General features: G+C 39.0%; 1 protein-coding gene across 1 annotated transcript; it reads right to left on the bottom strand.

Annotated features, from left to right (window-relative positions):
* Nucleotides 1-22052: 22052 nt before the first annotated feature.
* Gpr15 (G protein-coupled receptor 15) lies at nt 22053-24308 on the bottom strand. The gene has a single exon (XM_034515760.2). The coding sequence runs from the start codon at nt 24061-24063 to the stop codon at nt 22981-22983; it is 1083 nt and encodes a 360-aa protein (XP_034371651.1). The 5' UTR covers nt 24064-24308; the 3' UTR covers nt 22053-22980.
* Nucleotides 24309-26710: the final 2402 nt, after the last annotated feature.

A 26710-nucleotide genomic window follows, 5' to 3' on the forward strand; every position in this document is an offset into this window, starting at 1 on the left:
AGTAACCTCCCCAAGTTGGGGAGTTAGTAACATGAGGCTCAGAGCACACATTCCCATTGTATGTGAATTGAAATATTAAAAAAAAATAGTGGTATAAATGTAAACCATAAAATAGAATGCTTGCGTGCCCCAATAAATACTTCTCCTGCTTCACCTCCCGATGATAAATATCCTTAAATGTGTTCTAGAAATCTCTTACTCTTTTGCACACAACTGTCGCAAATACCCATTTTAATAAAACACCAAAGGAATCTTATAAGTGTGCACATCACATACTTTATATTTTGGGCATTTTCTGTAAGAACATATACAGGCTGCCTTTGAAAGGCTCTATAACATTTTGCAGAATGTAAACATTTATTTAACTGATACCTTAATACTGGGCATTGGGACACTCTTTCCTTTTCTCGTGCTCCTCCTCCTCTCTTAAACCTCATCTCCTGTTATCAGCTCACCTGTCTATCTGCTTCATCAGTGGTGTTCAGACAATCTATGTGGAATGCTGTTGTGGAAATGCTAACATTTGATTCCAGGACTGGGACATGGAAGCCTGGTGGCTTCTGCCTTACACTCTCTGGGATCATTCAGTCTGGTAGACAGCACTTAAGGTGTTATGGGGATTCTCCAGTAGTCATATTGAAAGGTCTGTGGGGTGAGACATAACATCTGCAACTTGGCAGCCTATGAGTGAGTCAGACTGAAATTGAACCTTCTTGCACCAGCCTCTGCCACATGCCAGCTATAGACTGCTCTTCGTGGCTGAGGCAGGGATCTTCTCTGAGTTAATATTGCCACTATGGCTTTCTACTTCGCTTTAAGCAGAGCTAATAGAGAAGAAACACCATGACGGCCATGGTGGCACATATGGTTATTTCTATGAAAACGTGCAAGTCTCGGAGACAAATTCCTAGAAGTAGAACTGAAAAGATTTAAAACATGGGTGTAAACTCTTTAGTATTGATCTGTTTAATTGAACGGTATCTCATTGTGGATGAGTAGCTTCATACACTGTAGCTCACATTAAAATTTTGCCATTTTGGTAGACAGGGTAAAAGCAAGGTACAAGTGACTTGAATGAGGAAATTGGAAAAGTGAGGGAGGGCTTTAACTAGAGAGAAGGTGGGAGTCAAATGCAGAAGAATGAACAACATAGCACAATACCTTAAGGGTGCAGTAGTGGCACCTGGGCTGTGATCAATGCTCTTCTTAGCAAGAAGGAAATCATGCTTCATACTGCAAACCTTGTCAACTCAAGGCTACTGAAGTCATGGATCTTAGAGGAGACCCTATAGCTACCATTTTACTAAACTAGCATAGTCCCTAACTACATTCTAAATATGCTTACGCTAACAGATAAGCACAGGTCTCATTTCATTAAGGAAACTTTGCAACAAACACAAGACCATTACCGAAAACCCAACCAAATTGCAGAATTGTGGAGCCCAGTCCCAATAGATACAATGCCTACATTTTATGCTACGAGATCATTGTGGAAGAATGGGTGGAAAGATTGGAAAAGCCAGAAAACTTGGGAGTTCGATGTAAGATTGTGTCTTCTAGAAATGTCAGAGAAGTTACTCGCATGATGTCTCACCAACATGGCTGCCTAAAAGAGACCTGAACGAAGACAACACCAATAAACACATTAACATGGAAGGAGGAAGCTCAGGAGACCTCAACCCTAGAGAAAGAACTACAGGCAATAAGAAATACTGAGAGCCTGAGAAACAGTCTTCCTAGGGAGACTATTTTTATGCAATACCAAGTGGTCAGTTCAGAAAATACATACCTACAAGTAACATTATCCTGACTAAGCAGGTTGTATGTATATATTTAGAAACACACAACAACAACAATGGAAGAAAAAGGGGCCATGAGATTGAAAGAAAGTAGGGTACATGGGAGTGGCTAGAGGGAGGAAGAGGGGAATGTCAAATTATAATCTATCTATCTATCTATCTATCTATCTATCTATCTATCTATATATTATTACTATATATTTTGTAGTTTTCTTTATAAAATCTATACTTCATAGTTAAGCATGAGATGATTTTTATATATTTTAGACATTTATGTTTATATTTATGTTACCTGGAAATTAATGTCTTTTATACATAGATTGCTCATCTCTTTTTTTCTTCATTTTTATTAGTTCTTTGAAAATTTTGGGCAATGTGTTTTGAGCATTTATTCCGAATCCCCAATTCCTCTCAAATGTAGCATTCCACTCTCCCTGCCTTCACTATTCAATGTTGTATATTTTTTTCCCTTTCTTTTTTTCTTTTGCTTTCTTTTTGCCTACAAAGTCTTATAACTTTCAGATTTATGGCCTGCTACTGGAGCACAGGACGAAGGCAATGGTGGTGGTGGTGGGGTGTTGTAAACTGATTAGGGACTGATTCTTCCTCTCCCAGGACCTATTAACCCACCAGTACCTACATAGCTACACTGTACCCACCTCCCCTATCCATGCCTGGATTTTGTCTGGCTTGAGCATACGCAGCTCACAACTCTTCGTGTAGTGAAAAGTCGGTTGCTTTTTATATGTGTACTTATTTTTCCATATTGTGAACTTTTTATTGCATATTGTTCATTATTTTCAGAATATAAAGCATTTTGTGTTTTTTGTTTGTCTGTCTTAATTTTTACTCTTAAAAAACACCAGTACTTGGAAGGCAGAGGCAGGTGAATCTCCGTGAGTTAGAAGCCTGTTTGGTTTATATAGTACGTTTAAGCCCAGTTAGGACTCTACAAGCAGACCTGTCTGAAAAATAAATAAAAGCTGCACATTGTGGCACACTTTTTTTTAATCCAACCATTTAAGAGGGAATGGCAAGTGGATCTTTGTGAGTTCAAGGCCAGACTGGTCTACATAGTGAGTTCTGGGTCAGCCAGAACTACAAAATAAGACATTGTCTCAAAAAATTAATTTGGTGTAATGTATCATTTTTAAAAGTGATTCTGGAGACCAGACACAGTGGAGCATGCTTGCAATCCCAGCACTTCGGGGTGAAGGCAGGAGTGTTAGGCTCTAGGCAAGTCTCAGCCACTTAGAGTTTTAGGCTAGCAGTGGCTGCATGAGACTTTGTCCTAAAAGAAATCCAAACAATCTCTAACTATTAAAGGTCAAAAATACCAGATTATCTTTTAGTTTGTAGACTTTGTGCTTTCCCTGCCAACAATGGTGACTGAGAAATTAGCTAGCCACAAATACTGGCAAAAGCCCCGAGATTTCTGTTATCTGCCAATTTCCAGTATCTAAGTGCTTGCCTTGTGTCTGATTTCAAGCCAACAATGTGATGTGACAAAACAGAGGTGGTTAGAAAAATTTAGTAACGCAAAGAACTCAGCACACGCAGCCCTGGCCAGCTGGTCTTTTGTGGCTCTCACGTGCCATTGAAGAAGACATGCACAGGAGAGTGGGAAACCCTGTTTCTTCTTTCCTTTTATTTCTTACCAGCTTAGGAAGTCATTAAAATAACTAATCCAACATAATTTTCTACAGTTATGTTGGCATTTTAATATACTGTGTGCTAAGGTGAGCTTTTCTTTCAACATAGGTTGTTATTCTTAAAACGCAGCTCAAACCACCTTGTGTATGCTGCCTGGTTGGTGGCTCAGTATCTGAGAGATCTCAGGGTTCTGGGTTAGTTGAGACTGCTGGTCTTCCTATGGGGTTGTCCTCCTCCTCAGCTTCTTCCAGCCTTTCCCTAATTCAACCACAAGGGTCCCTGATTTCAGTATCTGCATCTATCTCAGTCAGCTAACCCTTGAGAGACTTGAGGCCCCAGGGAGTGGGGAGGCCTGGCAGTGAAGGGCAGTGCAAAACATCTTCTTGTGGAAGAAGAATGGGATGAGAAATTGTGGGAGGACAGACCAGGAAGAGGGCAATGACTGGACTGTGAAAAAATAAAAGTAGTAGTAATAATAATAATAATAATAATAATGATAATGATAATGATAATGATAATGATAATGATAATGATAATAATAATAATACAGCTCAAAATCATCTTATACCTTCATACAGATGTAGGGATGGATGGGACAGAGAGATGTGCCTTTACGCCACTAATAAAGTTCATGAAGTTTCTCTTTAGGTCTTTTGTTCCTCCATCTGTATTACCCTCCATACTTAAGTATTAATGCCGTTCTCTCTTCTTACTTTCTTCATCTTGTATTTTTAAGCTAATTGATTAATAAGTAGTTAATTAAGCTACTGTGAGATGGAATCTGCTATAGTGTCCAAGCTGGCGTACAAGCAGGCCTCAAGTGATCCTCACCAAGTTGCAGACACACTACATTGGGCATCTAGCTTGCTGACTTAGTTTTGTTTCACATGAACTAGTAGTAACTCCTTTCTCAGTGCAAAAGATCAGTGGCTGAGGGGTGAGGGAGTTGAACAGAAAGAATACAAAGGATGTTTAGTGTACTGAACTTGTCTGTGGCTTATAATGATGATGGCTCAAAGCATACAAAATAAAATGCCAAATTTGAGCCCCAAGATGCTCTATGAAGCTGAATGGGCCATGGCAATGTAGGTCCATCGGTTGCAACAGATTTGCCTTAAACTGACTGGCAGGAGGTTGATAACAGAGAGGTTATGGGTTCACCTCCCTATCCCCTGCAGGCTTTTGGAGACCTAAACTTTCTGTACAAAATAAAGTCTTCATTCAAACCACACCAAAATATCACCTCCAATCTTTTGTTACCTGGAAGTGCAAATGGTCTGTTGAAGATTCAAGTGCTAAAGTCAAAAAAAAAAAAACATCTTTGGAGGGAGAAGGAAGCTATAGGCTGCTGGGCTAAGAGTTCTGGTTCTGGATGTGTGCGAGCGTTAGTTAAGGGATCTTCAGTTTTCTCACAGAGAGCAGGAAGGGGAGCAGTCCTCAGAGTCAAGAGGAAACACTGAGCATTCCGAGTTGAAGGCACTGGCTCCAGGTTCTGGCCATGGCTGGATTACTTCCTGCATGAGTGATTGTGAGAACTCCCTGAGACTTATTTTTTCTTACCTGGGTAACAGGCACCTTCCCAGCACAGTCGAGGAGGCTCCACCGAGACAGTACATCCTCTGCTCTTTCTTCTGAAGTGATGCCAAGATTTTGGTTATTAGTCACAAAGAGAACGGTGCCCCAGAAACATGCAAGCAGCAGACATGCATTGGAGACTGTCTTCCTGGATTCTGCCAATTTGTCTCTACTTGTCCTTGAATGGGATGTGTTTACCTGCTCAACTATAAAACTGAAGAAAGAATCCTTATTGTTTTAAGGACAACTCAGATACGTACACAGTGAAGTCTATTTATCCATTTTACCACAGTAAATGATCCACAAAAGCTGTGCTCTTTCTTTTCCAAGTGTGGCACAACATTGGTACCTGTCTCTGACATTGAGCTTAGCCTAAATTCATGCCCCATTGCTCCAGGAGACAGGGAACCTGACTTCTTCAGTGTTTCCTTGATGTCTGATCACTTCTGTCTTTTCGCTCATTGTTGTCTGATGAAGATGCCTCCCACCCTCATTGATGTTTCAATAAATAAATCTAAATAAATGGACCATAGACAGACTGACCCGAGAAAAACCATTTGAATTGCACATACACACGGAACTCCCACAGACATGATACATGAAGAGCAGCTCACATTTGTAGGTAAGCACCCTGTGGATGAAACTAGTAGGAGCTTGCAGCTTCTTCAAAAAGATGGAGATGAAGCATGTGCTGAGGCAGGAAATGCCAATGGAAGCAAGGTCGATTTGTTACACAGACAAGTTGTGTCTGAGCACCACTCTGAAGACTTGGTGACAGTCTGTCACAGGGCCTGCTGGTCACCATATATGTTGTATCTCCCATCATTTCTGTTATGTAATTTGTCTTCTTCTATATGGAAGAAATTCCTGCAGAGGGGACTTGGGACAATGGCGGTGTCTTACGCATCTTTTGGCATATAAAAACATGTCAGAAAAAGCTTCTGTCCACACCTTGTGGGGAATGGGGGCTAGAGTCAGAAGGAGAAGGTTAAAGACCTTGGTTCTGAGGTCTTCCTATTTGGTTTACCTCAAAGTCTTCAGCATGCTCAATTGACATACTTGGGGTATTATTTCCCAAACCCCAGCAATCTCTGGGACGGACATGCAGCATTTTTTTTTTTATCATAGCATTCTACTAGAGGTATATCTATTTGAGATGAAGTAAACCACAAGGGGGATCTTTAGACAGTTAAAAGCTGTGTGATAGATTTAGAAAAGGAGAGAACTTTAAAAATACAAAAGAATGATTAATTCTGCCGTCATGAGGGGGAAATCCCAACTGTTCATTACTAGCGTTACATTTTTATAAAAAGATGTTTATTCTTTTCTTCTTGGCCATGTTTTCATTTGACACCTGTCTTCTTGGGTGGAAATAGCCTTTTTATGAAGCTGCTGGGAGTAGGGGAGTGGGGAGTTTCTGCTCCTTGCGTGTGATTGCTTTCCTCTGTTAAGTAATGAGATCAGTCAGCATGTCACATTTTACTCTCCAGTGATGGCCACCACCTCTCGATTTCATGAGAAACGATAAAACAAATGAGTCACCCTGAGGGCGCTTCAAGAATGGCACGCTAGGTCAGACTAGCCCCACCTCCTCTGTAGCTGAAGAGGTTCCAGAAAAAGCCTTCTGAGATGCTCCTCCAGAAACACAGGCATGCTTCTGGCTTCCTCCTCTTTCACTCCTCTTGCCTCTCATTTGGCTTTCTGGATTCCACTGAATCTTTTTAAATGGCAAATATGAATCTTATTTGAAATATGAAAAGTAATAATCTGTGATTTTTTTTTTTCTGCACATACAGACAAGGCATTTTGAATAGAAGAGGGTAGATGTGTTTCTTCTCCTAATTAGCAGTCACCCTGGGTGAACCGGTCCAATTTTAGAAAACTCTGCTTAGACTGCACTTCATTTCCTTTTCCTTTTGAGATAAGCTTAGCTTAGGTGAGTGTTTTCGTAACCCTTGCCTCGTGTTTTAGACACTGCTTCTTTCTTATCTTTTAAACTACAACCATTCTTTGTTTAAATGCTTGGACTGCATTGCAATTAAATAGCTCTCTTAAGTCACAGGAGAAAAACAAAAATACAGCGTGGAATAATTCTAAATGAGACTCAGATCTAAACCATTTTATAAGATCAGATTTATAAATAACCACCTGCTTATAAAGGAAATGGTTGGTCATGTAAGAAGAGGGTGGTGGGGGAGGGGCGGATTTTTCTTACTGCTCAGTTCATGTATCCTTTGGAATGAAAACAAACCAACAGTGCTTTGGATTTCCTTAGTCCTAAGCCTTATTTCAGAGTGTTTTTTTTTTTTTTTTTTCCTTATCTGCTGATTTTACTGTATAAGCCTGGATAGAGTGAGTCTTTGAACACAGGAGCTTTCGAATCTAGGAGGGTGTTTAAGAGTGGTAGAAATGGAATCTTTGAAACTGGAGAAAATTCCATAGCCCAGTACAGAGAAAACCAAATTAGGCCAAAGCAGTTTTGATCAAGGGAGCAGGTAGGACACTGGCCCAACTGCCTATTTTTTTTCTTTTTATGAAAATTCCTTAAGATTACTCAGACCAAAGTATTTATGTGGGGTAGCATCTTGATTACACAGCTGAGTAAATTAAGACAGACAAAAAGAATGTTGAAAGACTGTAAGGTCGCTTGGCTTAAGGCGGACCACATTTATGTTCCGTGTGCCCTAATGTTACCAGTTTCAGACCTCGGGTTAACACCCATGGTGACCTGTGGGTTTCCCTCTAATCAAGTTCTGACATTTAGGAACAACTTCCTCAGAACACCTTTACATAGTGTCTTGTCAGTATTTGACTTAGTAATGGTTTATATTTGTGAACAGAAAAATAAAGGACAAAGCTTCCTGGCATGTCATTATCCTCATTCTTCTCTAAACTAGCCCCCTGCTATGCATTGTATGTGATAAGGTTTTTATTTTAAATTTCTGAGACAGTTTTAAAACTTACTTTCACACAATAAATGTTATTGGATTAATATTAAAGCAATGACACCCTCATATTTTATATACTTTCTACTCCAGTTGAAGCCCCATCTCACGAGGAAGTTGACTAACACTGGCTTAGGTTATAAGCCAGTAAGAAGACATTGTTTTGCAGAGTGTTTATAGTAAGCTGTATGGCCTTCTTGAAGGATGGATGTTAATTAGTTATGACTACTTCTTAATTCAGGGATGACACAGATGAGCAGGAACAGATAGCAAAGGCTGGTTTATTAGCAATGCTGAGAGAAGGCTAATTACTGGGCATATGTTATTACTCTGTGGAAATGATTTATTGCAAGAGACCTTGCCAAAGCCTTTGTAGTTTGTATTACTGAGGGGTTTAAAGGTCCATGTTAAATGAGGAAAGAAACAGAAGCTGATACCCTCTGGCCAATAAACACTGTTCACAGAGAAAAAAAATCTACCATATTTTACAATTTGCAGAAACCAGTATGCTGGTCAGTCACTCCTGTGGAGCAGAGGCGTGGAGATTGGAAACACTTTGCTGGGTCATTTGCCAATCCAGCTTAGAACTTGGATAAAATTTAGCTTATTCTTTTGGGTAGAAATGCAGTTAAAGGGACGAAGCCAACTGAGACAAAGGGAAATACTGGCTGGAAGATGCTTTCCATTATAAGGGTTTCAGACTCAAATAGTTCTATGGCAAGGCCTTGTCGGTTTGACTCCAGTGGCCTTATGGAACAATGCTGGGCATTTGAAAGAGGGCTTCAGAGTTGATTTTCTCCATGTTTTAAATCCAGTGTTTTAGTCATGGTGTGTTAAGTATAGTCATACTGAGTATATCCAAAGAAAAACCAGTCTCTTGTCTCTTACCAGAATGAGTAACAAACTCGTAGAGCTGTTTTCCCTAGTGCCTTAACCTGCGGAGGGGCAGAGTTAAGGAATGGTGTTAGGCTCGTGATGTGCACACACACTTTTTCCTCACCTCAGTCACTAGGAGTGTGGATTTTTCAGAGAATATTGTACTTCTGATTTCTCCTCATTATGGATGCACTTTCGACAGAGAGACGATGGTAGAGAACTGTTGCATGAGCTATTTTGACAAGGGCTGAGGTAGGTTTACTCCCTGAGCAGGCATCCAGGGTGCTTATTCTCCTGAGGCATCCTATACGCCTGCTTCCACTACAGTCCTCTCTAGATAGAGACTCCATTCTCCAATCTCATGGAGTAAAGGCTATCAAACATGGGCCAGCTCTATGAGAGCCACCAACTTCTCTATTTACCCAAGGAATCTACACCCCGTGTTTGGCTTGTATTATGGCTGGAAATCTTACTCTTTTATTTCCAAGCATGATCATTTAATGTTATAATATTTTCCTCGTTAACCTACCATACAGATCTCTTTATCTTCCCATTTGTTACTATAATCAAGAGTTCTTTAAATTCTTAAAAATAGCCTTTGATATAAAGTCATTGCAGCATCTGTACATTCCCCTACGACTTGATCAGTTGTGTCCAATTTCTCCCCACTATACATAAAATATTAAAGTCTCGTATGTGCTCTTCACCAAAGCTCATACACCTAGAGAAGTAAAGTTGTTAATAACAACTAACAAGATAACTTGAAGAATAGAATAAAAAAAGCTTTTAATTCACACAAGATTTTTAAATGTTCTTTTTTTTTTTTTTTGAATTGTGGTTCATCAAGAATCTTCTAATAATCCAGCCCCCCTAAATTTCCTTGCATTTTTAAATAGGGAAGGTATTGTTAATAAATATTCCAGGGTTGATTGAGCCCATGCAGGAGACAGTCCTCCGAGGAATGTGGTTCACTTCCTCCTCCAGGTTTTAGTTTAGTCATGCTATATTAAAAGTTGTGAGAATTTTCCCAGAAAAGAAACCCATGTAACAGAATGTGAAACTGAAATTTCAAGTAGACATCCAGAGAAAAATAAATGCAAGATCCTCAAGTGGGTTGAAAATAAAATCACAGTATGCAGATGAACAGGTCTAACTCCTGGGAACATATTCCATAATGCTGGGAGCCCTACAGAGACCACAGAGAGGCTTGCTGAGAGATCCTAGGGAATGAATGTAGCTTTGCTGTGGCAGCCTAGTCTTTCCCGCTGGAGGAAGCCACTACTTTCTATATGAAGCTCAGTAGGCAGGTGCTTCAGTGTGCTGACTTAGGGAAATCAGTGTGCCCCCAGTGGGTCAGGAATACTGGGCATAGACGACTCAAATTTCATCGAGAAAGCTATCTCACTTGTACTTTAGATCAAGGCTTGACTTTGTTACTGAAGAGGGCCTGTTTTATTCCCGGGGACAATGTGTGGACTGTAGGGGGAGGTGAGCGGACAATGGGTGAGCTGTGGGGGGGGATAGGAGTGGGATAGAGCTTCTTGGCTGCAAAGCCAGAAGCGAAAGAAGTGTGAACACCCTAGGAATATGAGGAGCACCATTCAGGACTTGAGAGCTGATGTGGAGAGGTTTGTTTGACGCTGTGCTCAAAAGCCTGCGGCTGTCCTGTGAGTCTACCTTTGCCGTTTACTATGTCCAAATCACATGAAGCCACTCAGCACAGTTATAACTACGGACTCCCTTATCTTCCCTCCTTATCCCCGTACAACTTTGGACATAAAACACAGCACTCAGCTAAATTTGAATCTCAGATGAACAATAAACTCACTTTGTCATCAAGCCTTTCCTAAGCAACCTTTGGGGTATTCTTATACCTATACTGAAATCTTTTTTGCTATTGATTTAAAATCCATATATGTGTATATATTATATCTCCTCTATTTCTATTTACTAAGTATGTCAACTGGACCATATTTTTCTTTTCCCTGAGCAGTGAGGGATGGGAAAGCGCACGAGTTGTTCTGTAACTTCTCAACTGACACTGTGTTTTCTGGTTCAGAGCTCTTCCAAGATAACAAGTACAAGCCAATGGATCTGCATAAGAACACTGCCCTACTGAATATGTCCTTAAAGGACTAAATAGCAATTAATTTTTAAAAAGTGAAAATCTGAATACATCTCTGTTAAATAATCCCAATCTCTCCATTTAACTTTGTTTACTGAAGAGTTGTTTTTTTGTTTTTTTGTTTTTCTAGAACCATGACTATCACCTTTTCTTTGAATTTGTGCTATAAGGGACATATACAGAAAACTTGTGGTACACCTAGCTATAGGCAGGGCTGTCTGAACTCTCGAGGAGCTAGTCTGAACTAGGTCCTGTGGGTTTCAAGCAAAAGAAAGTTAAAACAAATATGCTCTAGCAAGTGTTTTCATGTCTAGGTACTTGGAAAGTATAGATACAGGAAAGACTTTGGGATGGATTTATCTGCCGGCTCAGCCATGGCAACAGGGCTTAGAGTTTCTAGTTTGAGTTGATTAGTATTTTTTTTTCTTCTTCTTTACAGGGAACAGTGTAAACTCTAAGATCGGTTCCTTTGTGGTCAGCAAGGGGGCTACACATTTCAGAGTGGTGCAGTGGGAGGGAACAAGAGAGACTGACCACTCAAACAGCGTGATGATTTCTCACATTCTTGTCCTGTGGTTACTGTGGCTATGGTATAGGAGGACGGAGGACCGGAAGTCTACCGTCTTAGGTTTATCTTGTAGGTGAGAGTTAAATTTTACGGAAGCACACTAGCAACAATGAAAAGTGTAGGCAGTTAACTGCCCGAGGGCGAGAGTCCTCGGGATCTTTACCTATTGGCATAAAACAGAAAGTGTGAGGATGGGAGTCGGGCTGCCCAACAATGTACTCTAAGGCTAGAGACTTGAACTTTCATTACCGATGGCAGCAGGGTTGATACCACCAGACTATGAATTTTCACCCTTGTAGACAACACCCAGACCCAAAGGACACATTTCTCAGTGCAGGAGCCTGGATCTCTAAGTTCTCTTTTACTTCAGGTGTTAACTCCCTAGGTACTTGATGTGGAAAGATACAAGAACAGCAAGAGCAGGTGCAAAGTCATGGGTTGGGTGGGACACTCAGAACACTCAGATTTGTGGCTGTTACCAACCAGACTCACTAAATGTCAGCACTAAAACCACCTTTGTTATCAATCATACATCAATCATGGTTCCAGCTTTTAAAAAAACAAACTTAAAACTTGGATCTTTGAGGATATACTTTATTTCTCTTAGTCTTCTTAGTTGAAAACTGAGTGGGTTGAGTTAGTTTTAACTATTCTGCTGAGAACAATGTTTGTGTTGTAATCTGTAACTTATATAAATGAGCTTTCATTCTATCTATAACACATGGGGTAAGCCTGTTCTAGAATCAATAGTCCTTACACTATTTAAAATGCAATGAACCAAATTCCATTTGAAATTTGGCACATTAACTATAACTGAATTTAGCTGGATCTTGACACAGATTTTAAACTGTTGTTCCTAAGCACACAGGCGGTTTCTTGTTTCTCATTTTCTGTGTTTTGCATATAGAATGAGGGAGAGAAAAATATTCATTTGACATCTTAAAAACCACTAATGTTGTTTTGACCTCAAGAGAGAGAAGATAAGCACAAAACCAGAAATAGTTACAGAAAAATTAGAGTTAAACGGAGGTATTTCTTTGTCTGAAGATATTCCATTGGGTGAATTGATTCACTGACACTGGCTGCATTTGACAGGGTCATCCAAAGTGAAGGGAGAGGGAGGGGCTATAGACATCCTAACTCTCTCCTGCCAGGTTAAAGGTCCTCCATGGGACATGGATTTCCATCCCGATCCTAGAATTTCTCAATAACATTTATTAACACCTCTATCCAGCCTTTCAGGTTTTGCTTCGCCAAACATCATTTAAAAAACTTGAAATATGAACTTTTCATAGTTAACATTTATGGAAATTCCCAACTTTATCTTTAGTCCATGATATGTCTATCATACAAAACACATGGAACAGGGATAAAAAAAAAAAAAAACCCTGCAACAATGATAGTACTGATCCTAGAATCCTAGATATTTCTTTGCTCTCTCTTCCCTACCCAATGCAAACTAGACTTTATTATTTCAGGGAGCAGGATGGGTAGGCACCACAATTACAGGCAGGCGAGAGGAAGGTTATTATATTTTGTATGTATTGACATAAATATATGAAGTATTTACATTTTTTTTTTAATTTTTTTAAGATTTATTTTTTATTTTATGTATATGAGCACACTGTAGCTGTCTTCAGACACACCAGAAGAGGGCATCAGATCTTGTTACAGATGGTTGTAAGCCACCATGTGGATGCTGGGAATTGAACTCAGGACCTCTGGAAGAGCAGTCAGTGCTCTTAACCACTGAGCCATCTCTCCAGCCCGTATTTACAATTTTTTTTAAAAAATCTGTTTGATGTAACATTTCAAACACGTGCAGGTTCATGTTTATAGATTTTTTCTGCATTTTTGTCATCAAAACCAAGAAAGTCTGTTGACCCTTGAAGAAAGAAACTCTAGCTTGCTTCTACCTCAGATCCATTGTCTTTGGAACATTGCCATGGCTCAGGAAACCCTTAGACATTTCTCACCTTTGTATGAGGTTATGACTTAACATTTGTGCTAAACCAACCAGCTACAACCTTACAGGAACTTCTGAGGGAAATCATAGATTTGAGAAGTCTAAGTACTTTTCAAATACATGCTGGCCTGAGTCACTAGAGTTAAATGGCAAAGATATTCAGTAGAAACTTAAAAATATTATTTATAGAATTTTCTCTGCCTTTTTAAAGGAATAGTAAGCAAGGAATTATTTTGCAGTACAGTGTTTTTTAGAGCCTGTATGGAATTTGCCTTATGTATCTTTATATCATCCAGCTCTCAAAAGTTCATAGTCAACTAAGTTGTGCAACATTAAATGTTGAATCTAGACTGGGAGCTCGTAGACAAATGTACAGTACCCCACGCATAGCTGGAGCACTAGTCTAACACATGGTGACTGGGTATCATTATTTTTGCCTATAATCACAGTGAACTTACATCTAGAAAGGTCTTCCATTGAATAATAAATTTGTAATATAGAGAAAGATTTGAATGGGAGTCAAGGGAAGGTTACTGAATCATCCATTTCTTTAATTCTATGATAGCTAGGATGACTAAGAAATTTCAGATAAATTGAAAATTATGTACAATGAAGTGTACACCTTGCCTCTCATGAGCATAATTTATCAGAAACGGACAAGAAACAAAACCATGAATTTTTAATATTTGAAACAGTTGTAAAAATTTCTTCATTTTAATTTCAGTAGATACTATTCTGGTTTAGTTCTAGCTGAGTGTTTCATGTGGAACAAAGAAAGAGATAGAATTTTCAAATATGAAGACAGTTCTGCAGACCCCACTCATGACACAGGATTAGAGAAAACTCTCTTCTTTTCTGGGAGATAGTCATAAAAATTTAAGATTTGAGAATTAAGTGCACAACGAAGGGGTGTTTGACCTTCAGGTTAACCATCATCTTTAAAGATTTTAAATACATAACAGTTCTCAAATGATTGTTTTGAAGAAATCAGGTATTGTTTGAAATGATACTGGGACCTTGCAAATGACAACGGTCCCAGAATATTTTCTAATGAGTATGTAGTATTTGATAGTGAGGGGCCTTATTTGGTCAATTCTGGACATAAAAGTTTTGATTTTCGTACTTTTGCAAGCAATGTTGCAATAAAAATACAAGGAGAGACTTTCTTGTGCATGTTCATGCATGGCAATGCCCACATTTGTTTCCCAGGGTCAAATCTTAGAAGTGGAATTGTTCTTGATATATATATATATATATATATATATATATATATATATATATATATATACATATATATATATATATATGTATATATATATATATATATATATATATATATATATATATATATATATATATTTGGTTTTTCGAGACAGGGTTTCTCTGTGTAGCCCTGGCTGTCCTGGAACTCACTCTGTAGACCAGGCTGGCCTCGAACTCAGAAATCTGCCTGCCCCTGCCTCCCAAGTGCAGGGATTAAAGGCGTGCGCCACCACTGCCCGGCTCTTGATATATTTTTAAATGGGATTTAGAAAGCTTAATCAGGCAATGTTTAGTAATCTTCCCTTGCATTGTCTCTTTCTGGCCAGACAGTATGTAATGTATAAATATTTGTATAAATAAATAAATAAATAATTGTGTTTGTTACTTTACTATGGTCATCTTTAAATATTTATGGGAATATTTTTTCACAAGACTATTACCAATATGTTTTGTTTTGATTATAGAAATGAAATACCTTTGATTTTAAATCCTTAGAGCTTCATACAGTGTGTAGTTCTACACTGACTCTTTCAATTCTTGACTAATTTTTCTGATTTTTAAACTAGTTTTTTTTTTTTTTTATGTGGAAGTCAGGTGGCATTTTAAGAACCCTTGCAGCTGCAGGAGTTCTCTGGTGGAAGTTTTGAGGTCACATAAGTATACTATTATATCATCTGCAAATAGTGATATTTTGACTTCTTCCTTTCCTATTTGTATCCCTTTAACTTCTTTTTGTTGTCTAATTACTCTAGCAAGGACTTCCAGCACTATATTGAATAGGTAGGGAGAGAGTGGGCAGCCTTGTCTAGTCCCTGATTTTAGTGTGTTTCCTTCAAGTTTCTCTCCATTTAGTTTGATGCTGGCTACTGGCTTGCTGTATATTGCTTTTTACTATGTTTAGGTATGGGCCTTGAATTCCTGATCTTTCCAAGACTTTTAACATGAAGGGATGTTGAATTTTGTCAAATGCTTTCTCAGCATCTAGTGAGATGATCATCTGTTTTTTTTTTCTTTGAGTTTCTTTATATAGTGGATTACATTGATGGATTTCCAAATATTGAACCATCCCTGCATTCCCAGGATAAAAACTACTTGATCATGAAGGATGATTGTTTTGATGTGTTCTTGGATTTGGTTTGTGAGAATTTTATTGAGTGTTTTTGCATCAATATTCATAAGGGAGATTGGTCTGAAGTTCTGTTTCTTTGTTGGGTCTTTGTGAGGTTTAGGTATGAGTGTGATTGTGACTTCATAGAAGGAACTGGGTAGTGTTCCTTCTGTTTCTATTTTGTAAAATAGTTTGAAGAGAATTGGTATCAGGTCTTCCTTGAAGGTCTGATAGAATTCTGCACTAAAACCATTTGGTCCTGGGCTTTTTTTGGTGGGGAGACTTTTAATGACTGCTTCTATTTCTTTAGGGTTTATGGGACTGTTTAGATGGTTTATCTGCTCCTGATTTAACTTTGGTACCTGGTATCTGTCTAGAAAATTGTTCATTTCATCCAGATTTTCCAGTTTTGTTGAGTATAAGTTTGTGTAGTAGGATCTGATGATTTTTTTCACATCCGATAGAGGGCTAATATCCAATATATACAAAGAACTCAAGAAATTAGACTCCAGACAGCCAAATAACCCTATTAAAATGGGGTACAGAGCTAAACAAAGAATTCTCAACTGAGGAAACTCAAATGGGTGAGAAGCACCTAAAGAAATGTTCAACATCCTTAGTCATCAGGGAAATGCAAATCAAAACAACCCTGAGTTTCACCTAACACCAGTCAGAATAGCTAAGATCAAAAACTCAGGTGATAGTAGATGTTGGCAGGGATGTGGAGAAAGAGGAACACTCCTCCATTGTTGATGTGATTGCGAGATGGTGCAACCACTTTGGAAATCAATCTAGCGGTTCCTCAGAAAACTGGACATAGCATTACCTGAAGACCCAGCTATACCACTCCTGGGCATATATTCAGAAGATGCTCCAACATATACCAATGACATATGCTCCACTATGTTCATAGCAGCCTTATTTATAATAGCCAGAGTTGGAAAGAACCCAGATGTCCTTCAACAGAGGAATTGATACCAAAAAAATGTGATACATTTACACAATGGAGTACTACTCAGCTATTAAAAACAATGAATTCGAGAAGTTCTTAGGTAAATGGATGAAACTAGAAAATATCATCCTGAGTGAGGTAACCCAATCCCAAAAGAACACTCATGGTATTCACTCACTGATAATCAAATATTAGCCCAGAAGCTCTCAAAACCCAAGATTCAACTCACAGACCACAGGAAGCTCATGAAGAAGGAAGACCAAGCGTTGGTGCTTTGGTCCTTCTTAGAAGGAGTAACAGAATACTCAAAGACAAAGTGTGGGACAGAAACTGAAAGAGTGGTTGTCTGGAGACCATTCCAGCTGGGTATACATCTCATGTTCAGTTTCCAAAGGTAGACACTGATGTGGATGTCAGGAAGTGCATGCTGACAGGAGCCTGATGTGGCTGTCTCCTTAGAGGTCTGCCAGAGTCTGAAATACTCAGAGGCATATGCTCACAGCTAACCATTGAACTGATCAAGGGGTTCCCAATGGAGGAGTTAGAGAGAAGGAGCTGAAGGAGCTGAAAGGGTTTGTGGGTCCCATGAGGAGAGCAACAATACCAACCAACCAGAGCTCCTCAGGATCTAACCACCAGTCTGGGAGCACATAGGGAGGAACCCATGGCTCCAGCTGTATATGTAGGGGAGGATGGCCTTTTCAGGCATAAGTGGGAGAGGAGATCCTTGGTCCTATGAAGGCTGGATGCTTTGTGTGGGGGAATTCGTGGGTGGGGAGGTGGGAATAGGTGGGTGGGGGCACATCCTCATGGAAGCAGGAGGAGGGAGGATAGGAGGGGGTTCTTGGGCAGGGGGTAATGGGATAAGTGGATAACATCTGAAATGTAAATAAAATGTCCAATAAAAAAAAGAACCCTTTCCATTACAAATAGAGTAGCCTTTTCCATCTGCCTTCAAGCCCTGTGAATTTGTATTTTTGCTTCAAAAGTGAAACTGCAGGTGGAGTTCCGTTTCTCATTTACCACTTCTCTACCATAGCTGTTAGTTTTGCTTTTGCTGGAGATTGAGGGCAAGTGAGAGGGCATCTTACCCAGTCATGGAATCTGGAAAGTCCTTCAGAGATGTCTGCTTTGCTTTGCATGCTTCTTTAGTTTGTCCTTTGAAAGTAAATTGAAATCTAATGTTCGTCAGGATTCTTCTTCTTGTGCTTAAAATAATCTATAATCTCAAAACAACTTTTGAGAACAGAGGCAGCACCTTTCCTGGAAATGCCACCGTAACATTTCCTTGAGGGATTGCCCACAACTTAGGAGGTGACTATAGCTGCCCTATTATCATCTGAAGTAGTAATCAAAGGCTGCTATACAGAATAAGCAAATGTGTGTGTTTTTTTTTATCAGCGTCAGAAAAGACCAAAGAAGTGTATTTGAATTGTAATCTTAAATGCGAGGCTCTTTTTGAGTATTAGTTTTTCATTTTTTTTGACTATTTAAAAAAAAAAAACCCAACTTTGTGGTAAACTCCATGAAGAAACAAGTTCTACTTTGGTGTCTTCGCATGCTACAGTGTAATGAAGTCTTCGATGATTGGGAGAATAGACGTATGGATGATAGATAAAATAGACTGAGAAGCACCTGTTTATTTAAATGGTTACCAGGCATCTTAATCCATTTGCGTTTCTCATGCAAGTGTGGATGCATGTACACATGCCATTTTGTGTTTTGCATTTGCCATGGTCTTTTCTTTGTTTGACATCCCCACTGAATTCCATATTTAAGCAAGGATAGAGAACAGTTGCATTCAGCTCAAGTAATTCATCTAGAATACTGGTAAAAGGTGAAAGATATCTGTCTCATGAGAAACCACAGTAAGATACTTAATCATGGTAACAAAATTTAATAGGTGCTAATCAGCTGTGATTGCAGTATAGACTTATATACTTAAGTATGCATATATGAGAAAGAAAATAGCTTCGTCAATAGAGCGAGTACTTGGCAGTGTGTCAGCATTCATACAGCAAGGAGAGTTAACAACTGTGGCAACACATTGTGTATGGTTAACACTATGTGTTTAGTGTGTATATTTGATTGCTTTCAAAGAACTCCACAGATCTAAAGCATAAAAAAATGATAAATTCAAACCACCCATTTATTCATTGTAATGAGAAATGAGTCATTTAAGTAGCGTGAGTGAGACCATACACTGAGCATCAACACCTCATTTGGGTTCATTTTCTATAATCCAACCAGTTGTTAGAAATTTTACACTTCATTAACTTTTTATGGAGTTGATTATGTTAATTCTGGAATTGACACATTCAAGGATATGTAAAAAAATTCAAAATCAATAGTCATTAATTACAGATGATATGAATTTTATAAAATTCAGATCTCACAAAAGTAAGTTTGCAGAGCACTAACAGAGAGATTTTTTAAAAGTAGTCTTTAGTGCTGTATCATTTTTAAACATAAAATATTATTTGATATACAAATAGATTATATCTCCTGCCTTATACATGATCAAGATCTAACGAATGAATGCCTTCATGGAACACAGATCACACATATGTTAGGAAGGAGAACATTTTACGCTTTTTTTTTTGAATGAGTATTGAGCTAAAAGTAACATTTTCTAAAAAGAATCGATAAGCAATAACAAAAGTGTTAAATTTCCTATCAGTGTTGAGAAGTATAACATATTATTGATGAAGACTAATTCCTAAAAGGGAGTGATGGGGGCCAGCTAATTATTAAAACTTCTTAATTAGAAAGGATTGGAAATAATCAAGGTCTGTTAGATTGTCAGCATCATTTAAAGACACTCAGGAATTTATAAAGGTAAGGCCAACATTGTATTGCATATCTTCTAAATGAATGCTGGTCTCACTGGATGCATATCAACTTACATGGAGCCAACCTAAAAAAAAAAAAAAAAAAATGAAAGGAAGAAAAGAAAAAAACCCAAATTGTTTTGTGACTGGGTAGTGGTGGCGCAGGCCTTTAATCCCAGCACTCAGGCTACACATCTAGTTTCGGGACAGCCAGAGAAACCCTGTCTTGGAAAACAGAAAACAAACAAGCAAGCAAACAAACAAACAACAACAAAATTCCATGATAATTTTAAAGTATGTTTGAGACTTAGAAATGTTGTGCATACTTACTATATATATATATATATATATATATATATATATATATATATATATATATATAAACAAAGAGACTCTTTATCAAAACCGATAGTTCACTTTTTCCTAAGAACTCATGTTAATCATTTGGTGCGCTAGACATTTAAAGTAGGGTTTTTTGGAGCTGCTGTACCCCTTTAGGACATGATTGCCATCTACCAATTTGGCTATGAAATACATCTCTATTATGGAAATGACTAAAATAACCAGAAACAATGTAGGCAACTCATTCTAATGTAGGTAGAATTTTTCTTTTTTTTACATCTGTAAAATAAAATCATAATATTGGCAGACTTTTTTTCCTGGACGAGTCCGTGTCAATTCTAGCCATAATTACTTTCTCTTGAATTAAAAAAAAAAAAGTTGACTTAAAGCAAGCAAGTGATGATGCAAATAGTTCAGCGGTTTCAATGATGCTCTGGGTCTTCTCTGACAAGGCTTCAGCCATCATCCTGTTAGCAGGCTACACCAGTGGCATGGCTTTTAAAAATAAACTTCCAGTTATTTTAGTGTTGCTTGGCTTTTGTGAATGAGCTCTGTAGAAAAACCGAGGCTTACTCTTTTAGGAGGCCAGACAAAGCAGGCAAGTCATTTCTCATCTCTGAGATTGCCAGCGAGAAAGGAGAGTGATTTGAGGGCTTGAGATGAATCACAGGGCAGGATTTCTTCTGCCCACCACCACATACCGTGCTATCTGCAGTTTTTAAAAAAAGAAGTTAACTTGTGACCCCAGTGATAGATCACTCTAAGTCACACACGTGGTCTTCTCTCATGGCCATTACTATTATGGTCAGCACAGAGGAGATCTGACTTGGCAGAGTGGACACAGTACATGAATCTCAAGAAGCATCAGGTTAGTATGAGTCTTTAGATGTATGCTTGGGACTATGCAGTCTTCATTACATTTATTTGAAAACTAACTATTGATTATAAGGCAACTGTTTACCAAGGTTTTAATGGAAGGCTTCTTTGGGGATAAGTTCCAGAAAACTACTGTAGACACTGCTTTGGACGCTGGTGTACTGTTGGTTTTGTTGTTAAAGACAAAATCTGTTAAAGTGAATGAAAACCAGCAGCTTTGCTATGCTTTTCTTTGGATTATTACTTTGATCTTGTTTCATTACACCTTGGGTGTAAACTGAAAGATATAATGTGTTAGGGTGTGAGGTTTATTTTCTGAAGATTCTTGGCAGTGTTGTTTGATTTGGCTGGTCCTCAGAATAGTTAAGACCTGATATTATTATGGCAATGCTTAAAGGAATGTCCCAGGCTTTCTCATTTCAAATGACTATCTCAGCTGCTTATTTTTTAGAAGCATTTCTCAAAAGCAGTAACTTCCATGGTTAATAAGTGGTCAGTAAGGTGTTTGCTATTCTGTGCGATAGAACTGTGTCTTCCACGTTCTGTATTCTGCTTTTACTTATGCTTTGAAGAACCGTTTAACTATTTGGAAGTTTCTCGGAAAACCCTATTAATGCAGTCTTCTTTCTATAAACATAACAATCTATTAAATAGCTGCTACAATATTTGGTCCTGGTGTTAATGTTATTAAAATTAATATTTTAATATGAAGGATACTGATACAACAACATAATACTTTATTTAGTAACAGTATAGAGAAATAAACAAATTAAATAATTTGTCAAACCAAAACCTTAACTTTCAGCTTCAAAATAGGTTCAATATAAGAACATGCCAATATTTGAGAATTTCTTACTGTGAAAGGAGGAAATTAGGTAAGCTAGTCTCTGAAAATAAACTGTATTTTCTTAATTCTAAGCCCATCAATAAAAAGGTAATTTGTTTGGGTCAAGAGTGGAAATAAAAACTCACTTTTTCTGAACTCTGAAGCCCAAATTTACAATAACCCACTTGACTGCTGTGGTGTTCTGTTTTAAATATGGACACAAGCTGACACAGTGAGTACTGTACTAGGTAAGGAGACCCAGCAAGGTTCTGGGACTGAAAGCATATGCAATACACTAGCACCACTTCTCTTACAGATCGTTTATTTCAGCTGGATACAGCGCATCCCACATCATCTTAAAATTATACACACCAAGCAAAAGAATTGTTGAAAGAATGTGCACAGTAACATTTTAATTAGAACCTTAAGTGATAATCTGCATGAGTGTGGGCCCAAGCCTCCAAGTTCCAATTACAGTAGTACTAGCATTTTCATTTGATAACTAGATGATAGGTAATTCAAAACATGTAATCACAACAAAGTCAAATTCTAATTTATAAAGGCAATGAAAACAAACAGCGCATTAAAATCTTTTTAAAAAGCAGTTACCATAGCATATAATAAGCTGGCTTGTTACCAGTGTTTCTCACAAGGCAAAGGTCAAACCTTATGCAATGAGTTCAGTTGATGAGGCCACTCTCAAATCAGAAACACAATGCACAGTAGCTCATAAGGTTTTGTTTTTTTTTTTCCCCTAGTCCAAAGCTATGGCCTGAATGCCAATGCAGGACCGAGAGGAAGACTCACCAGATAGACTATTAACTGGGACCAGAATTGATCTCAGTAACTCAGAGACAGTGAGTTACAGAGGACAAGTATTTTTGTTTTTGCTATCCAGCATCCCACTACACTTCTTACCAGATGAAAGTGTCTCCTCCAAACACAACCCAACGTGAACAGTGGATGGTCTTGGAAGGTCTGAAGGTGCATTGACATGCATGAAGGAAACAGCCTTTGAGTTCAAAGACCATGGAGTTTGTATTTTGTCTGGTTGGCTTGATTACCAAGTAAGACCATGAGGTGAAAATGCTGCATATGGCCTGATTAGATCCACAGTACAAGAGCTCTTCAGGGAGGCTTTAAAAAAAAAGCCAACACTTCCTTGGATTTATGAATCAATATGAATTTCATCTTTAATGCTTTTCTCTTTCTCTGCTGCTGACAAAACCCAGCTTCCTAAGAGTGCCAACAGAGCTTGAAATGTCACAGCTCCTTTTAGAGTGACACAGACCTCTTCCTCCGCCTGACAAAATCCTCTGCATGAATGAGGTTGGAGAGAGCCTTAGTGAGGTGACTGTCTGATGTCTCAGTGCTGCTCCCAAAGTCATGGGTCTTCAGACACGGGCACAGACGACGTACAATGGACCGGCGGATATAGCTGTCAAAGACATAGTAAATGAGAGGGTTGAGACAGCTACTGGCAAATGCCAAGGGTGCAGTCACATTCATGGCCAACTGAAAAGACATGGAGGGAAACTGCCCTTCCGGCTGCAACCCTGAAACAATAGCTAGGAGCTTGAAAGTGTTAAAAGGTAACCAGGAGATGGTGAAGGCCACCACCACAATAATGATGATCTTTATGGACTTCCTCAGTTTCTTGTTATGCTTTCCCGACTGCTGGTAATGAGCACACAGCCTCCTTGTGATGCAACAGTAGCAGGTCACAATGCTCAGGAGGGGGACAAAAAAAGTGGCAATCAAGCCTACCAGGCCCCACATCAGTTTTAATGACGTGGGTTTCTTCTCTGCACAGTATGGCTTGCCTTCAATGTGAGTGAGCTCTCTGGACAGAAGAGTGGGCAATCCCAGGAGACACGAGATGATCCAGACGACAGCACACACCGCATATGCACAGCTTCTCCTTCTCAATCTCCTGGCTAAGGCTGGGCACATGATGGCCAGGTAGCGGTCCATACTCATGCATGTGAGCAAGAAGATACCACAGTGCATGTTCACTGAGATCACGTAGGAGCTGCCTTTGCACAGGAAAGAGCCAGTCCTCCACAGTCCTAGAGAGGCTTCCTTATCCATCCAAAGAGGCACGGTGACAAGGAAAATGAAGTCAGAGGCAGCCAGGTTGATGATAAAGATGTCGATCAATCTTCGGTTGCCGTGTTTGAAATGCAGAGCGACCATGAGGATGAAATTTCCCAACACTCCAGTCAGGAACACAACTGTGTAAAAGATAGGGAGGAAGACAGATGTGTAGGAAATGTGGGAGGGAGTCTCCATGAAAGAAGGATCTGGGCTTGTAGCGTCATAGTAATCCACAAACAACAGGGTTGTTGCTGGTTCCATCACTGAAGGTTCGGCGCTGAATCTGGTAAGTGTCCTTACTCTGTGTCTTATGAACTTGAGAAATCAGGGAGCGTCGTGATGTACTCTCTTTCTTGCCGGCACTGTTCTTTCTGTCTCTCTCTGTCTTTCAAGATCTTGGACGAACATAAAAACAGGTTCAAAAGTGTAGTTACTGCCAGCCTTCTGAAGGCCCACAAGAAGCACCCTGTGATTGGTATTGGCTGTGGTTGTGGTTTGGTTTTTTTTTTTTTTCTTTTCTTTCTACTTGCCTGTGAAACTTAGGTGTTTTTTGACTTCTTTATTCAAGATGTTTGATTTGCTTTCTTGAATTCAGAAAATTAAAGAAAAATTGAAACAACATTTTCATTTTCACTTCTTTTTAAAAATCAAGGATTTTTTTGACACTGAATTATTTGACACTAGACTTTCCTGTCACCTTTAAAATACGTTTTTTAAAAATAGAATTGCAAATTGTTGATGAAGATGCTCTGTTTCCTCACAGTATTGATACACATATATACATATCTATGTGATACATATATACATATATATTGTGAGAAAACAGAGCATTATCTTCAGCAATTTGCAATTCTATAACAGTAATGAAAGATGATTTAAAAATACTAGGTGCTATTTTTACCTTCACATGCTATGGTACTCAGACATCGAATTATCTATGCTTGCTCTCTGTGCTGCACTGCTTCTATCCAGAGAAGCCTTGAACTTAACACTTTTCTGCATCACCTTTCCCAGTACTGGGGGGGGGGGGGGAGTGTTTGCTACTGCATCCAGCATGTGATTTTTAGGTTCCGACCTATCATTTCTCATTAAGTGTCTCCTCACACGAGTGACGTGGCAACAGATGTAAATACGGCACAATGTGCCTTCATGGGAGAGCTGCTAGCTCTAGAATTTCAGTACAGTAAAATATTTGAGAAACAAACTAAAACTGAAGGCCTCCCAGCACATGTTTTCATGTGTATTTCTCATATATAAAGATCATAGTAAAATATAACAACTTTTGAAATGTATTTCATTAACTTCAATTCTTCACAGCCCAAGGAGTCTCTTGCATTTGCCTCTCCTCCTCTCTTCCTTCTATCCATCTCATTTAGTGCTCAAAATGTCAGTTTTGACAGCAGTCACTATTGTTCAGAAAAATGGATGCTGACAGATGAAAATATAATTGTGTGTGTGTGTATTTCATCTATTAAAAGTATATATTTAAAATCCTTTCTACTAAAACTTAATCTTTTCAATAACTGGAATGCTGAAGAGAGCTATTATCCCTCTCTCCTCGTGGTCTAAGGTCACCAGGCAAGAGAAGTACAATAAGGGAAGGATACAAGAATTCAGCAGGGATGGATCTATGGGGATCTATGTGGATCGCTTTCCCCTTTGTTCCCAACTGTTTGTACCATTCATTCACATCATGGAGGATATATTCTTCACTAAATATAGACTGTAGTTCAGAGAAACTAATTAACAATTTGACATTTCTGGGACAGAAAATCCTTCCCACTGGGTAAACTTCAATTGTTTAAGAGAATAATTCACTTTTCCCCCCAAACATTTTGAAGTAGGACAATATTTACATGGAAAAGAATAGTCACTTAAAATGGAATATTTAAACACTGCATCAATATGTGCATGTGTTGAAGGACTAATCACAGAAATGTTCTGTCATTGTGCCTTAGCTGTAACACTAAACTTGTTCAATCAGAAGTTACCGTGAATCTGACACCATATGGCTGATTTGGGGCTAAGGATTTTTAAAATTTATTTTTCTCTCATATATTATATCCCGATGGCATGTATCTCTCCCATCCTCTTTTCCCAGTCCCTCCATTCCTCACTTCCAGATCCACTCCTTCTTTTTCCTTCAGAAAAGGGCAGGCCTTCCATGGATACCAACCAAACATGACTATCAAGTTGCAAGAAGACTAGGCACCTCCCTTCCTATTAAGGCTGAACATGACAACCCACTGGGAGGAAAAGGGTCCCAAAGGCAGGCAAAAGAGTCAGATACAGCCCAGCTCCCACTGTTAGGAGTCCCATAAGAATACCAAGGCACACAACTACAACATATAGGCAGAAGGCATAAGTCAGACACACACAGGTTCCCTGGTTGCTGGTTCAGTCTCTACGTCCCTAAGAGTCCTGCTTAGTTGAATTTTTGTGGTGTTCTTGACCCCTCTGACTCCTACAATTCATCCTTCCTCTCTTCTGCAGGATTCCCTGAACTTTGCCTAATGTTTGGCTGATGGTAGCCACCTGCTACCATCAGTGGCTGGATGAAGCCTTTCTGATGACAGTTATGCTAGGCTCTGGTCTACAAGTATGCAGAATATTAAGAGTCATTTCATCCCCCCAACCTCTGCTTTTTGGTTCTATTCTAGGCCTCTGGGCTATCCAGCCTCTGGGTCATGGTCCTCCAGGGAGTGTCAGGCGTGGACTCCCTTTCATGGCATGGGTCTCAAGTCAAACCAGTCATTGGTTGCCCTCTCCCACCCCATAAATTCTGCACCACCTTTACCCCAGCACATCTCGAAAGCAGGACAAATTGTAGGTTGAAAGTTTTGTGGCTGGGTTGGTGTCTCAATTCCTCCACTGGAAGCCTTGTTTGGTTACAGAAGACAGTTGACTC

Source organism: Arvicanthis niloticus, chromosome 12, assembly GCF_011762505.2.
Source record: "Arvicanthis niloticus isolate mArvNil1 chromosome 12, mArvNil1.pat.X, whole genome shotgun sequence".
Classification (NCBI taxonomy): Eukaryota; Metazoa; Chordata; class Mammalia; order Rodentia; family Muridae; genus Arvicanthis; species Arvicanthis niloticus.